The sequence below is a fragment of the Ahaetulla prasina genome, chromosome 4, assembly GCF_028640845.1.
Source record: "Ahaetulla prasina isolate Xishuangbanna chromosome 4, ASM2864084v1, whole genome shotgun sequence".
NCBI lineage: Eukaryota > Metazoa > Chordata > Lepidosauria > Squamata > Colubridae > Ahaetulla > Ahaetulla prasina.
Genome location: NC_080542.1, coordinates 12982495 through 12992425, shown reverse-complemented (window position 1 = coordinate 12992425; position 9931 = coordinate 12982495). Strand labels below are relative to the sequence as shown.

Below are 9931 nucleotides of genomic sequence, written 5' to 3'. Positions count from 1 at the left end.
AGGGTAACTGGGTATGCTGGAGAAGATACATTCTGAGAACCAAAGAAAATTAATCCTGCTATGTTATAGATACTTTGAGAAGGCATGGCTTAGTAGAAAATGGCTGCCATAAGAGATAGCAGCAGTCATGAAAGTGATCAGGGCAAGGCCTCAGGCAGTGTTACAATTTCTAGGTAGTATCTAAAAGACCAAATGCAGATAATTCAGGCTGGAGAAAATAAAGGTCTTCATTAATGTCACTTTGTATTATTTTGTTAGAGTAGGAGGGAAGGCTGCAAGGAATCAATGAGCAAACTGAACTTCATATTCAGGGTTATTTTTTTATTAACTGTCCCTTTGTATTCAAATTAGGTCTCAGAACAATGATGTAGCATTTGGGGGAAAATATGCAGAGCAGTAATCCAGCTGCTGAAGCCAAAATGGAGAAGATCTCCACAGCCACCATGTATTTCCCCTTGGTACTCAAATAAGTTGGAACAAATGATATCCAGACACTACAAAAGACCAACATGCTGAAGGTGATAAATTTGGCTTCATTAAAGCTATCTGGTAACTTCCTGGCTAGGAAGGCCACAGTGAAACTGACAGTAGTCAAGAACCCCAGAAAGCCAAGCACTGTATAAAACATTGTGGTTGAACCTTCATTACATTGTAGAACAATTTCTTCAGCCATGGAGTACATGTCAGAAACTGGGAATGGGGGAGAAATTGTCAGCCACACAGTACAAATGGTAAATTGTGCCAGGGAGCAAAATAGGACAATAGAAAAAGCCAGCCTATTCCCCACCCATTTCCTCATTTTGGAACCTGGCCTGGTGGCCATGAAAGCAAGAACAACAAGGATCGTTTTCCCTAATATGCAAGAAAGGGCTACTGAGAATATGATGCCAAAAGCAGCTTGTCGCATGAAACATTTTGCTTGGTCAGGTTGCCCAACGAAGAGCAAACTGCAAAGGAACGAGAGCAGGAGAACAATGAGAAGAATATAGGTGAGGCTCCTGTTGTTGGCTTTGACAATGGGAGTGTCCCACTTTTTAATGAAGAGTCCCAGCACCAAAGCTGTGATGAAAGAAAGGAAGAGACTAACACTGGCCAAGGTGATTCCCAGTGGCTCATTGTAAGACAGGAAGGTGGTTGTTTTTAGAATACAAAGATTTTGAGCCTTGTTTGGAAATTGGTCTTCTGAACATTGAAAGCAGTCAATCGCATCTGGAAAAAACAAAATATCATAGTCAATTTCTAGAAATGCTCAGGTAACAGGAGTGGGAATTAATTATAGGGTTAATATTTCCTAATTAAGTAATATCTCTTTGTTTGTAGTTGAAGTCTGTAAATATGCAGATACTTATGTATTGTTTGTGGTAACCCTTTCATTTTTAGTATTTATATAGCTATATCATCGGTTCAATCACCACATTAGAAGTAATTTGTATAAAGTTTGTAGATTTAACATTTTGAATCACAGTTAAGAAGACTGGATAGTTTTGCACAACACAGCTCTTACCCGTCTCATTTGAAATTTTCCCTTTTGCACATGGAAGGCAAGCATAACAGCAAAATGGCTTCCCTTCTATTTTCATCTTCCTCCACCCAGAATAGCAATGGTCATTGCAAACAGAAAGAGGTTGAACCTATCAAGAAGTGAAACCAGTATTTATTAAAATTCAAAAGTTTCAGAACATTCTATTTGGGTGTGGATTTTACTTTTACACAATGAACGTAGCATCTAGATGTCCCAAAATTTCCTTCTGTTTTAGAAAATTCAATCAGATCTTCCAACTTCGTGAGATCTTTTCTTCAAGAAGTTGAAAGGTCTGACTGAACATTTTTTTAAACTGATAGTCACGTGGTCTTCTTTTGTTGCCCTGCATGCAAAAGAACAGAGCTGGAAAGCAGGTTAGTGATGGAATTGTGATGGGATGGAAATGAGAATTTTGCATTATGATTCCTCATATGTAAGTAAGAACCGGTAAAAAAGGAATGGAAAAATCCCTATCTGTAGATCAGCATTTTTCAGTCTTGGCAAGTTTAAAATGGGAGAACTTAATGCTGCCTTGGGAATTCTGGGAATTGAAGTCCATGCACCTTAAAGTTGCCAATGTTGAGAATCATGGGTCTACACTAGAGTTTAGGATTTTCCATTCCTGTTTTATTTAGAGTTTGGTGCAATTAAATAAATCACTTATGGTTTCCTTAAGAAATAATGATTAAAGCAATATGAACCATTGCTGGAATTTTTTTAAGAAACTGAAATTATAAATTGATCTGGGCTTTCATGATTAGATATGGGATTATGGAAATAATGTAGACAAATGTTAATCTTAGAGTAAGAGTTTGAGTTTATATTTTTTTTACTTATATCTGTACCAAAGAAAGTTGGAAGTTATTATTTTTCAGTTTTCCTTCTTTTCCTCTTTCCTTCCTACACTTTCACTCTTTTTCTTTCCTGAGCCTTTTCTTTTTTCAAATCTGTTTTTATTTGTTTATCCCTTAGCTTTGTTTTTTAATGTATGAAGGATCAGCCATTATAATTCTACATGCCTTATTTTCAGAAATCATATCAAAATGTAGAATGAAATCCACTGGGAACCATCTCCTATAAAGCAGGCTCTGAGTCCCTCTAGCCAAAAAGTGTTTATCGATAGAAGGGAATATTTATAACTCAGGGTTTAACTGTGGGGTCTTTAGTGCTCTCTGAGCTTGATGGTTTTCTTGCAGATGTTTCATGACCCAAACTAGGTAACATCATCAGTACTAGAAGGGAGTGGAGTTGCTCCTATTTTCATATACTAGTTGTTTACCATGTCAGTGTTGATCAGTTGTTTCACAAACGGTGTTGTGATTGGTGCCAGGTCTCTACAGCCTCAGGCAGAGAAGGGCTATTCTGCACCCCTCCCTCACATGTTTTTTAAAATACAGAGTTTCCCAGCATTTCTTTAGGAACCTCCAGCATGCAAACTGTGGTTACTCATCCTGAAAGGAATCCTCTTTAACAGGAGCTTCAAAATGTGCTGTTTGCTTGGAAGATTTGTAGCTAAAAATCAGTCTACATTTAGTGTACATCTGGCTTTGGGGATATTTTTTCATAACCAAACAAAAGTGTACTTTCTGTGCACTTCACATCCCTTGCTCGCTGGATCTCGATATCACAAAGCAAAGGCCATATTTGGTAATTAACCCCATGCTGTGCCCCATTTTGACTGGCAGAGTGCTCCAGGAGGCTGACTCCTGCCACACACCCTGGCCACACACACCCGGCCATGCCCACCTAGCCAGTCATTACAGCACAGAACCGGTTTTTAAATTATTTCAATCCCACTAATGATGTGGGTCCTTGATTGCTTGTGACTTTGCAGTGATTCAAGGCTAATATTTGTTTCCTTCTTCCTCCCTGGCTGGGCATTTCCCAATCAGGATAATCAATCGCTGCATCAAATAGAGGCTGATTGCTCCCCAGATACCACGATTAGCAAATGGAAACTTGAAAATCTGCACATGCCATTTAAGAAAAGAGAAGGCTAAGGAGAAAATGCTATTTTTTGTGGGGGAAATCAACATTCAGATTAATGGGAGTTTAATAGACAAATTGAGATACCTCTTGTTATTACTTTGTGAATTATATGATAGCTTTAATTATTTTACCTATTTTCAAATATATTTTTAAGCTAAACAAGCTTGAAATGCCAGGAGGAATAGACAGCAGCTATTGGATTATATTCTGCTAAAACCATGAAGATTTAATGTGGATATATCAGTAAATTATTTTGCTATAAAGAGATTTAAGTCTTTGTATTTCAAAATAGGGATGCGGTGGCTCAGGGGCTAGGATATTGAGCTTGTCGATTGAAAGGTAAGCAGCTCAGCGGTTCGAATCCCTAGTGCTGCCGTGTAACAGGGTGAGCTCCCATTACTTGTCCCAGCCTCTGCCAACCTAGCAGTTTCGAAAACATGTAAAAATGCAAGTAGAAAAAATAGGGACCACCTTTGGTGTTGAGTCATGCCGGCCACATGACCACGGAGACATCTTTGGACAGCGCTGGCTCTTCGGCTTTGAAACGGAGATGAGCACCGCCTTCTAGAGTCGGCAACAACTAGCACATATGTGTGAGGGGAACCTTTACCTTTACTTTTATTTCAAAATCTCTGGTCATTATTTCTTTGTCTTTGCAGTTTTTGGCCTGACAACTTTAATGGTAAGATCCATTTGAATCAATAATTCGGGAAACAAGAAGGGAATGGGAAGAATACACAGTTTGAAATATGAGCAAGAAATACCTGGTTAAACATGGGAGGCCAGGTGATGTCTTGTGCAGAAATGGTGAATAGCTTATCTGGAGAAGCCGCTGGGTTGATCTTTCCAACTTTGATTTTAACAAAGGTCTTGTTTGGAAATGTGACCCAGTTTATAATGTTAATTCCAGTCTCTAGATCCCCATTTTCATTAAAGGAAATTTTCTCTCCTGCAGTGTTATTAAAAGACCTGGTTCTCAAATAGTGATGTAACTAAAATGAAGCAAAGATTGGTAATTAAAAAAGAGGGGATGGAAAGGGAAGGGAAGGGAAAGGGACGGGAGGGGTGAAGGAGAGGGAGAGGGAGAAAGGAAGGAGGGAGGAGATCAATTTCAATGGCATTAAGTTATGGATATTGATTTAATACAACTGAGTTCATTAATAGAATTAGCGTTTTTCAACCCCTCATCCATGTTTCTCCCCTGCCACAGGTCTTTTGAACCTGTTCCAAACAGGCATATTTTGCTGCATCTTAATCATTTCCTCCATGTTGTTGTATCATTGTTGTAGCCTTGTTGCCTATTCACAGTTACAAAGGTTTCTCTACGTTCCAAAACGATATGGAAAACGGAGTAGCAGGAAACTTAAAATCAAAACTCCGGTGTATTCATAATACAGGGGTGAGTCCTACTTACTACCAGTTTGCAAGAACTGGATTGAACCAGAACTAGTCCCTGCCAATCACTGCCATAATATTAGGACAAAGCACTGCATTAGAGAAAAGAGCAATGGGAAACGGTCATTCAATCTCTTATTACCTGCCATGCCTTTTGAGTCAAAGACATTTCTCTCCCAACTTTTGCTCTTGTTCTGTGTTTGGAAGAAAACATGACTTGTAAAGCATGTGCCACAGCATAAACGGCATTGTAGATACTGTAACTTTGTCCAGTCATGGTGGTGTCAAACACAGACTTAGGTAGATTCTCCAATTTCTCTTCTCCAGTACACAGCTTCCCAGCATGTTCATCTAAATTATCTTTAGGAAAAGAACATTCAAAAGCCTCTTCCCAAAACACTCTCATTAAATGGTCTTCTGCTTCTGAAGTTGGATTTCTCATCTGAAGAAATTTATTAAATCCAGAAATCTCCTTGGAAGAAACTTCAAAAGTTATAACACCATGGAAAAAGTCCATACCTCTAGTTTTTTGAAAGGGAAGGGATGAAAACTCCATCTGGGCTGGCATTATATAAACTTTATCTTTTCTCTCGATGGGTATATCATCAAATTCTCTATAATAGGGCAACATTCTGAAAATGATGGTAACTTCGTTTCCACCATGTAGGATAATGACATTGGTACTGCTGTTCATGATAGTAATGTACATTTTGCTAAAATCTTTATAGACTGCTGTGATATCATTAGAAAATGTTTGCTGGGGCATCTCTCCCATGAACTGAAAGCAGATACCTTGTTGGGAAAACAACGGAACAGCATTTTGAACGAATCTGTCTCCACTCTCATTACATTGGAGAAAGAGCCCAATCCATGTCCACCTAAAATACAACAGCAACTGGAGAATACCCACAATCTGTTGATCAGCATTTGGGAAAAAGCGATGGAAGAAAGCAGCTTGTATCTGGTAATCTCTCATAGGAGAAGATCCATATATCAGCTAAATGTAAGGAAAAATAGCAGGGTGGGGGGTGACATGATTATCCAAATTGAAGTATTCATTATTTTTGAAAAATCTGTTCTTAATTCATGGTCTTTGTTGTAAACTTTAATGCAAACTTTAGTAGATATCTAATCTTGTTCATAAAAACCTGAGGTTTAGAAGTTGTATAATTACAAAGCTAAAGACAGAAATGCATTCATTTGTGACCGAGATGGCAAAATCGACAGTTTTAATTAAAGGGAACAATTTATTTAGTTTCAGTCAGGAAATGTTATAACCATTTAAGAATTGACTCTCCCTAATTCATTGCAGTATTAAAGTAGCTGAGGGGAGAAGCATTTTGAAGTGGGCAAGATTGATGCCAATCATTTGAGGTAATCCAGACTGTGAAACCACAGTTTGCAAGTCTGAAAGCATTTCCCTCTTACTGGTTTCATCTACAAAGTTACCTTTTGCTCCAAAATGGTGCCACCAAAGGCTGCCTCAGTGAAATGCTCTCTAATGGTTTCTTTATTTTTAATTATTCTCTGCAACTCACTACAGATAATTTACTCAAGAGGCCATCTGCTAAAAATTAATCCATGTTTCTTTAATCTGTGATCTCATCCCCCCTCCCCCGTCTTTACAAACACGGAGGAGATTCTAACACAGAATGAAGCAATTTCCCTGGAGCCATGGATTACCAAAAAAAACAAACGGCGGAAGCAGAGAAAGAGAGTTAAACGGGCAGGAATTCTTATCAAGTTAAGAAATAAGAGAAATAAAACTCCTCTGCCTTCAATTTTCCTAACCAACTTAGGTTGTATTGCTAATAAGATGGATGAAATACTCCTTTTAAACAGATACAATTCTGACTTTTACAATTCAGCAGCCCTATGCTTCTCTGAAACCTGGTTAAATGAATCAATTGATGATAGCAGCCTGCATATCCCAGGGTTTCAGATTCAAAGATCAGACAGAATTGCAGAAACACCTGGTAAAAAGAAGGAAGGAGGCTTATGCTTATATATCAACAACAGCTGGTTTCAGAATCTAACTATAATATATAAATTCTGTCACAAAAACTTAGAGACATTAATTATCAACTCCAAACCATACTAACCACCTTGTGAATTTTCCTCATTTTTTCTAATTGCTGTTTATGTCCCACCACAAGCCTATGTAAACAAGGCATTAAGAACTCTAGCTGACCAAATTATGGAGGCTGAAGCCAAATATCCTGATTCACTGGCCATTATTTTGAGAGATCTAAACAAGGCAAATTTAAGGAAAGAGCTACCAAAATACTTTCAGCATGTCAATTGTCCCACTAGAGGCAAGAATATTTTAGACCATTGCTACACAACACTAAAATATGCTTATCAGTCCTTACCACGACCAGCTGTGGGACACTCTGATCATTGCATGATTCACCTTAGATCTGCTTACAGGCAAAGACTTAAAACCACAAAACAAAAAATTAAATCAGTGAAGACCTGGATGGAGGAGGCAAAGTTAAAGGTACAGGCCTGCCTTGGCTGCACTGATTGGAATGTTTTTGAAAGTACCACTGCAGACTTAGATGAACTCATAGATACTGTAACATCATATGTCAGCTTCTGTGAAGACCTATGTGTACCAACCAGGAACTTGTGAATATACAGTAACAATTTGGTTCACAGCTAAACTTAAGCAGCTACGTCGTTCCAAAGAGGAAGCCTACCGAAATGATGATAAAATGCTGTAAAATCAGGCCAGAAATTAACAAGGGAGATCAGAGCAGCAAAAAGAAGCTACTCTGAAAAGCTAAAGAATCAATTCTCAACAAATGAACCAGCAAACATATGGCAAACCTCCTTCCCAGGCTGAAGGAAATCAGCAACTGGCAGATGATCTGAGTGTGTTTTACTGCAGTTTTGAAAGGAAACTACAGCCACCTATCTCCACAAACCCCCATCTCAGACACACCAACAACAGCCAAGCTTCCTAAAACTGACCCCATCCCATTGGGTTCACAACACCTAGTGATCATAGAAAAGGAAGTGCAAGACCTATTTCACAGACAAAAGCCAGGAAAAGCTCCAGACCCAGACAAGATAACCCCTTCTTGCTTAAAAGTCTGTGCTGACCAATTGGCAAACAGGAAGCAACAGGTGAAGCTAACCAGAATCATATCAGATACCTGTACAATTAGCACAGCCCCCCACCCCAAGGCTGTGTGCTCTCCCCACTTCTCTTCTCTCTGTATACCAATGACTGCATCTCTAACAATCCATCTGTTAAACTACTGAAGTTTGCAGATGACACAACAGTGATCGGTCTCATTCAAGACAATGATGAATCTGCATACAGATGGGAGGTTGAACAACTAGCCTCATGGTGCGACCGGAACAATCTGGAACTGAACACACTCAAAATCGTAAAATTGGTGGTAGACTTTAGGAGAAACCCTTCCATACTTCCACCTCTCACAATACTAGACAACACAATATCAACAGTAGAGACCTTCAAATTTCTACATTCTACCATATTGCAAGAATGGACAGCTAACATAAAAATGTCATCAAAAAAGGACAACGAAGAATTTTCTTTCTGTGCCAACTCAGAAAGCTCAAACTGCCCAAGGAGCTGCTGATCTAGTTCTACAGAGGAATTATTGAGTCTGTCATCTGCACCTCTATAACTGTCTGGTTTGGTTCTGCAACCCAACAAGACAGACAAAGACTTCAGAGAATAATTAGAACTGCAGAAAAAACAATTGCTACCAACCTGCCTTCCATTGAGGACCTGTATACTGCATGAATCAAAAAGAGGGCTGTGAAAATATTTACAAACCCCTCACATCCTGGACATAAACTGTTTCAACTCCTACCCTCAAAATGATGCTTTAGAGCACTGCACACCAGAACAACTAGACACAAGAACAGGTTTTCCCAAATGCCATCAGTCTGCTGAACAAATAATTCCCTCAACACTGTCAAACTATTTACTAAATCTGCACTACTATTAATCTTCTCATCGTTCCCATCAACCATCTCCTTCCACTTATGACTGTATGACTATAACTTTTTTTGCTTGTATGATTTATATTGATACTGACTGTTTCCTGATTGCTTATTTGTACCCTATGACTACAATTAAGTGTTCTACCTTATGATTCTTGATGAACGTATATTTTCTTTTCTTTTCTTTTATCTACACTGAGAGTATGTATATACACCAAGACAAATTCCTTGTGTGTCCAACCACACTTCTATTCTTTTCTATTCTATTTAAGAAAAACAACACAAATCATTAAAATGATGAAGAATAGAATAGAATAGAATAGAATAGAATAGAATGGAATGGAATGGAATGGAATGGAATGGAATGGAATGGAATGGAATGGAATGGAATAGAATAGAATAGAATTTTATGGCAACCATATGACATAGATATGTTTAGGTACTATATGCAATTTACTAAATCTGATAAAACTGAATCCAAACTAATTGAAATGCTATGATTCCTTAACTTATAAATACACTTAATAGAAATGTATATTTTCATCAATTCTTCTTCTCACCATGTTTTAATAATAAGATTAAGTATTCATGGACTTGATTAAGCAATTCAATGTATTAGTATTTGGGAATATTTATCTTAATCTTTATATTACAGAATGATCCTTCCTTCCTTCCTTCCTTCCTTCCTTCCTTCCTTCCTTCCTTCCTTCCTTCCTTCCTTCCTTTCTTCAGTCAATTCTGAGATGCTTTCTCAAATTGGTTTGGACTCAGATTTGTTTTACCAGATCATTGTCTAGGCTACAGTTCTTCCTCCTATCTCTCAAAGTTGTTGTCGCAGCCCATGAAATGTATTTCAAGAGCAAATCTTACCTGGGGCAGCTTGTAGACATTCAAAACATTTGCCATGAAGGGACAGATGTAAGAGTTAGGTCCTGCAATAACAGATACTGCCCAGTCCTTAGTATCACATTTATAATTGGGGATAAATCTTTTCCTTGTTGAGAGGAGCTCCACTGAAGCCAAGTAGGTCCATTTCGCCAT

General features: G+C 38.3%; 1 protein-coding gene across 1 annotated transcript; it reads right to left on the bottom strand.

The window, feature by feature from the left end:
* Positions 1-313: 313 nt before the first annotated feature.
* LOC131198987 (extracellular calcium-sensing receptor-like) lies at positions 314-9931 on the bottom strand. Its single transcript, XM_058184392.1, has 4 exons — positions 9761-9931; positions 5049-5903; positions 1505-1631; positions 314-1209 (listed from the first exon to the last, which is right to left on the bottom strand). The coding sequence occupies exons 1-4, from the start codon at positions 9929-9931 to the stop codon at positions 314-316; spliced, it is 2049 nt and encodes a 682-aa protein (XP_058040375.1).

Coding starts and splice junctions, on each gene's coding strand:
- LOC131198987 (XM_058184392.1), bottom strand. CDS start 9,931: ATGGCGAAATGGACCTACTTGGCTTCAGTGGAGCTCCTCTCAACAAGG. Junction 1,632..5,048: donor TGACTCAAAAGGCATGGCAG/GTAATAAGAGAT, acceptor ACTTCTTGATAG/GTTCAACCTCTTTCTGTTTG. Junction 1,210..1,504: donor GAAAATTTCAAATGAGACGG/GTAAGAGCTGTG, acceptor TGTTTTTTCCAG/ATGCGATTGACTGCTTTCAA.